Source organism: Octopus bimaculoides, chromosome 28 (assembly GCF_001194135.2).
Source record: "Octopus bimaculoides isolate UCB-OBI-ISO-001 chromosome 28, ASM119413v2, whole genome shotgun sequence".
Lineage (NCBI taxonomy): Eukaryota > Metazoa > Mollusca > Cephalopoda > Octopoda > Octopodidae > Octopus > Octopus bimaculoides.
The window spans coordinates 4,133,192-4,139,567 of NC_069008.1; the positions used below are offsets into that span (position 1 = coordinate 4,133,192).

A 6,376-nucleotide genomic window follows, 5' to 3' on the forward strand; every position below is an offset into this window, starting at 1 on the left:
GCCAAACGGCTGGGTGGATTCGCGTGAAAAATGGCACACATGTGGAGACGGGTGCATAGATTGGAATGCGCTTTCTATTTTTTCCCTAGACCCCATACTTACAGAGAAAAATCAATTAAAACAACCTGCATGCGTGCATGTATGTGAGTGTGAGCCACATCATTCAAACAGACCGGGTTTAGCTGCTAGTATACATACACAAACAAACATAAAATGAGAGAGACAAGAATCAACAGCTAGATATAGTGTGTATATATATATATATATATATATATATATATATATATAATTTATTTTCCCAACTGTTCAGGAAAGATTGTCTTTTAATACAATTTTAAAGTTCTTGGGTTTAAAAATAAAATTTTCTTTTTCTTTTCCATCAATAATAGCATTTTAAAATGGCTTTTTTTTCTTTTCTTTTTCTTAATTTTCAAGAGATAAGGTTTTAAAAAACACACACACAACAGTAAAAAAAAAAAAAATGAAAAGAACGCCAAAAAGAAAACAAAAAAACCATCCAATCCAACATGAAAAGAAAGGATACAAATGATAGTGATGATGATGATGGTTTTTAAAAAAACTTTGGGTGAAGGCTCCCAGTGGGCAGAATTGTTATTGCACCAGACAAGATTCCTGGTTGTATTTCTATCTTTACGTTCTGAGTTCAAATCCTGCCAAGGTCGATGCAATAAAGCAATTTTAATGCAGCAGGGCTAAATCGATTAGATTGACACTTCCTCTGATGCCCACCCCGCCAGTGCTTGACCGGTGGGGTGGGCACACGGCAAAGTCGATCTTGGTGAAATTTGAACTCGGAACATAAAGCCAGGAGAAACGCCACTAAGCGCTTAATTCAGCGTGACGACAAATTCCAACAGCTTGCTGCCTTTGTGGTTTCCTATTTTGGCACAAGGCCTGAAATTGTTGGTGAAGAGACAAGTCAAGTGCACTGAGCCTGGTACTTATTCTGTTGGTCTCTTTTGCCAAACCACTAAGTTACAAGGATGGAGACAAACCAACACCAGTTGTCAAGTAGTGGTAGAGAACAAACACAAACATCTATATATATGTGTGATGAGCTTCTTTCAGTTTCCACCTTCCAAATCCATTCACAGGGATTAAGAGACACCTGTTCAAGGTACCATATATATTTATATATGTACACACACACACACATATACATACATGTGTGTGTGTTTTTACATATGTGTATATACATATATGATGGGCTCTTTAGTTTCTACCTACCAAATCCACTCACAAGATTTTGGCTGGCCTGACGCTATAGCGAAAGACATTTACCCAAGGTACCATATATATATATATATAAAGTCCTTGTTATGTCTTGCCAAACTGTCTGCCTTTTCATTTCTGCTTTAACCTATACCTACCAGCTCAAGGGGAAGGTATATTTATTAAAAAATAGACCTCTTGATCCCCTCCATGTTGCTGAAGGACACAATGCACAGCTAGGGATTGAACTTATGATTGTGAGACGAATACTCTGACCACCAAGCCACGTGCCTTCATAGGTATGTGGATGGAATGCTAAATAGAAAGATGGGAGCAGGGATAGACTGACAAATAAAGATAGATAGACTGATAAACAGACAGGACTGATAGACAGACAGGCAGATAGGACTGATAGACAAACAGGCAGATAGACAGACAGGTAGATAAACAGACAGACAGGCAGATAGATAGGACAGACAGACAGGTAGATAGATAGATAGAACAGACAGGTAGATAGCTAGATAAAGTATGGGGATGAATGAATAGAGATGACTGGATGGATGGGTGAGTGAATGCATGCATAAATGAACAAGTGGTTGGGTTGGTTAGATGGGTAGATGGATGGGGGGACATACAGAAATAAATTACACTCACACACATCGCACAAGCAAAAACAATTTTAAAATGATTTTAAGAAAAAAAAAGACATTAAACATTTGAAATAACACACATACACATACCACCCGTATATCATCTAACAGTCAATTTTTTATCTTAATTTTTTTTTAAATAAAAGATTTTTTTTTTTTTTTTTTCATTTTTTTTTCTGTTAATATTTCTGTTAGCATGACTTATAGGTTTTCCAGTAAGTAAGCTCTGTGAGTTCCAGCCGAAATTTTCACACTGCTGACCAACATGTCAGTACAACTGAAATGATAAGTTATGAATAAAAATGAAATTACGGAGATGTACTTGCACAGTAATTGACTTGATCGGAGATCAAGTGTACTGAAACAAAAACAATTGCAGTGTGGAAGATGTCTGTAAGCCATTTAAGAACACACAAAAAACACCCCGTTAGTTTCACTTCAACATTTAAATTTAATTTGTGTCAAAATATTTTCACTGCTTTGAAACCACAACCTGTTCACTGACAAAATAGTTTTTGTGTGTTCTTAAATGGCTTACAAACATCTCCCACGCTGCAAAAATAAAATTAAAAACAGAAAAAAAAAGTACTATCTTTTAGCCTTTACTGTTTCAGTCATTAGACTGTGGCCATGCTGGGGCACAGCTCCCTCAAATTACACCTAATTTATATATACATGCCTAATGTGTGTATATATATATATATATATATATATAATTTATATATGTCTAATGTGTGTGTGAGTGTATATATCTATATATGAGCCAATGAGAGAAACCTTTACATGGTACCTAGACCTTATGGAAATAGCAGTTAAGTCTCCCTCAAATCACAAGTTAGTGCTTTATGTATGTATATATGTTTGAACCAGTGAGGGAGACCTCTACACATTCACTTGACCTGGTAGAAACAACAGCAAAATCGCCTTCAAATCACATCCTACTGTCTTAAACAAAACAACATTGAAGAATGCAGCTTAGATACACTATGTCTAAAAATAAACTGGATATAGTACCAAGATCTTACGGAATTAGCAGCCAAATCTCCCTAAAATCACACTCTAATGACATGTATTTATATATGTTTGAGCCAATGAGAGAGACTTCTACACAGCAGCTAGACCTGATAGAAATAACAGCAAAATCACTTTCGTATCACACCCTACTGTCTTAAACAGAAGTACATTGAATACTGTAGGCCTAGATACACTATGTCTAAAATTAAACAGGATGGTCATGATTGAGTCACCACAGTGCATAAGGCTGACTCCCTGGGGCCTAACAGCAATAACAATCAATATTCCATTTTTATTGAGAAATAAAAAGACAGAGAGAAAAAGAAAGGACGTACCTGTTACTTCTGTGGCTCCCCCTTTCCATCGCATGCTACTATTTTCACTTTATCGACTTTGGCAATCTCTTGTACGTCCCGAAACTCGACATCCTCCAAGACGAATGTCCACACATTGTCACAAAAGCGATATGTATTTAAATGACCCTGAAATTAAGAATAATTGATTAAATAAAGGCACAACAAAACTTTAAGAGGGAAAAACTAAAAGGGACGGGCCTAGCGGTCAGGGTGTTGCACTCCTGATTGCAAGACCAAGGTTTTGGTTCCTGGATCGAGTGGCATGTTGTGTTGGCATCAAACCAAGTGAAATTGTAGTCGTGGCAGACACTGGTATCACACAACTGGCACCCATGCCACTTATGTGGCACGTAAAAGCACCTGTTACACTCTTGGAGTGATTGGCGTTAGGAAGGGCATCTAGCCATAGAAACAATGCCAAATCAGACTTGAGTCTGGTGCAGCCCCTCAGTTTGCCAGCCCTGGTTAAACTGTCCAACCCATGCCAGCATGGACAATGGATGTTAAATGATGATGATACAATAGGCTCCTTTCAGTTTCCTATTTCTTTACTGCCCACAAGGGGCTAAACATAGAGGGGACAAACAAAGGATTAAGTCGATTACATCGACCCCCAGTGCGCAACTGGTACTTAATTTATCGACCCCGAAAGGATGAATGGTAAAGTCGACCTCGGCGGAATTTGAACTCAGAACACAGCAGTAGACGAAATACCGCTAAGCAGTTCGCCCGGCGGGGTAACGTTTCTGCCAGCTCACCGCCTTTCAGTTTCTGCCTACCAAATCCACTACCCCAGCATGGCCACAGTTGAATGACCGAAACAAATAGGAGAGATAAAAGAGAAAATAAAATGCGTACCTTAAATGAGACTCTGTTCCGTACGCGGCTTGCTAAAGCAGCATTGATGGCTCTGTCAAACTGGAGCAACACTTTGAGAGCTAGTTGTGGTGTTATCTGTCCACACTGCAGGTTGAACAAAGAGAAAAAAAAAGAACAGTAGATTATGCAAGTGTATGTGTACGAGTAGTCTTTTACTTGTTTCAGGTACTACTAAAGCAGCGCGGACCCGAACGCGCAGTCGCGCTAGATAGTCTTGAGTGGTCGATCCTAACCCTAACCCTGTCCCTAACCGTAACCCTATCCCTAACCCACGTGTGCAAATGAATACGTGTTTAGGGTTAGGATCGACCACTCATGACTAGCTAGCGCGGACGCGCGACCAGGTCCGCGCTGCTTTAGTAGTACCCTTGTTTCAGCCATTCTTTTTAGTTGAAGAAATTGACCCCAGGACATATTCTTTGCAAGCCTAGTACTTATTCTATCGGTCTCTTTTAGTAGGAGTTATTAAGGACCAGATATAAACAGATTATTGGTTTCAAATTTTGGCACATGACCAGCAATTTCGGGGGAGAGGGTTAAATCAATTGCATCGACCACAGTACTCAACTGGTACTTACTTCGTCGACCCCGGAAAGGATGAATAGCAAAGTCGACCCTGGTTGGAATTTGAACTCACAACGTTAAGACGAACGAACGAAATGCCGCTAAGCACGCTAACGATTCTGCCAGCTCGCCACCTTAAACAGATATATTAACGAAACTAATAAGTGTTTAATTCAATCTATAATTAATTAAACACAACCCAATATATATACGACATATAAAGCAGGCAATTGTGTTGGCTCGCTTCGGTTTGTTTAATTAAGGGACGACAGGTACGAGAAGAATAGCAGAGTCGACCCAGGGTGGAATTTGAACTCACAACGTTAAGGCGAACGAACGAAATGCCGCTAAGCATGCTAACGGTTCCGCCAGCTCGCCGCCTTAAACGAAGCTAATAAGTGTCTGATTCAATCTATAATTAATTAAAAACAACCCAATATCTACGCCATGGCTCGCTTCGGTCTGTTTAATTAAGGGACGACAAGTACGAGAAGAAGAACATCGAACCCAACTGACCTGAATAAATTCATCGAGACTTTCCTGCAAGGTGTTTCCAATGGTCGTATTACGGTAAAGTTGGTAACTCATACTGCTTTGGCTGGCTGGCTGTGGTGAGCTTATTGTTATTAATATTATTTGTTTTTGTTTATTTTTTTGCTTCTTTCTTGGGAAGACACTGCAAATAATAAAATAATAAAACTGTGGAACAGGAAACACAAGAGATGCAAGATGGAACGGAAACAAAAGGAAGACGAGAATCGGATGAAAACTGACCAATAGGAAACGGTGTTACAAAACCACCGACAACACCGAACTGTGCTGAAGAAACAGCCGGTAGCTTTGAAGGGCAGATAACGCTGGGTTTCTTGAGATTTTGTTGTTGAAGACGAATTACCTCCCTTGTAGAAATTGAACTTTTTATTTTAGTTATATCAAGGCCACACTGGTATAGCGATTTCAGATTAGCTCCCATTCAGATTAACCCCCAGCCCCGGTAACATGATAATCGCTTTCAGATTACCCTTGGGCGTATTCATTAAGCTGAAAGTATATCTTGCGTGCTGGATTTGCAAATTCCTTATCAATGGTCTATAAATGTCTTGTGTATTTTTCTAACCATGCATGCATATCTGTAGGTATGTATGTATGTATGTATACAATAGGCTTCTTTTCCGTCTACCAAATCCACTCACAAAGTCGTGGTTGGTCCAAGGTTGTAGTAGAAGACACTTGCTCAAAGTGCCACACAATGGGACTGAACCCAAAACCATGTGGTTGGGGAAGCAAGCTTCTTACCACACAGCCATACCTGTGCATGTTTATAGTGCCTACTTAATTCCTTAGTTATGAAATTGGTGTACATATCATTCAGGAGGGTATATAAATTCCCAGCTTTGTCAGAAAAAAAATAAAAGCACATGCAGGAATTTTTATCCTGGAAATAAGCATCGGATAAAAGTCCCTTTGGAAAGAATTTGTTGTATTTGAGAATTTTATATTCCTGATCATCTGGAGAAGATCCTCATCACATTTAGCCAGAGAGGGGTTAGGAGGCAAATTTTATCAGTTTTTAAGTTATAGTGATCCTTATTTTTCAAAGATTGAGTAGTGTTTGATTTGTTATCAAAAAAGAAGGCCTGCCATTTCATCCATACAATGAGAACATGGTTTTTTTTTTTT

At 39.0% G+C, this 6,376-nt stretch overlaps 1 protein-coding gene across 1 annotated transcript; it reads right to left on the reverse strand.

Moving 5' to 3' along the window:
- Positions 1-240: 240 nt before the first annotated feature.
- Positions 241-5,528, reverse strand: LOC106873790 (transcription initiation factor IIA subunit 2). Its single transcript, XM_014921300.2, has 5 exons — positions 5,471-5,528; positions 5,213-5,372; positions 4,112-4,216; positions 3,233-3,379; positions 241-2,160 (listed from the first exon to the last, which is right to left on the reverse strand). The coding sequence occupies exons 2-4, from the start codon at positions 5,282-5,284 to the stop codon at positions 3,236-3,238; spliced, it is 321 nt and encodes a 106-aa protein (XP_014776786.1). The 5' UTR covers positions 5,285-5,372; positions 5,471-5,528; the 3' UTR covers positions 241-2,160; positions 3,233-3,235.
- Positions 5,529-6,376: the final 848 nt, after the last annotated feature.

Excerpts from the sequence above, each read along its gene's own strand:
- LOC106873790 (XM_014921300.2), bottom strand. The coding sequence starts at position 5,284 with ATGAGTTACCAACTTTACCGTAATACGACCATTGGAAACACCTTGCAG. Across the intron at positions 4,217-5,212 it reads GTCTCGATGAATTTATTCAG|TGTGGACAGATAACACCACA; the intron begins GTCAGTTGGGTT and ends TTCAACCTGCAG. Across the intron at positions 3,380-4,111 it reads GGAACAGAGTCTCATTTAAG|GGTCATTTAAATACATATCG; the intron begins GTACGCATTTTA and ends TCTTAATTTCAG.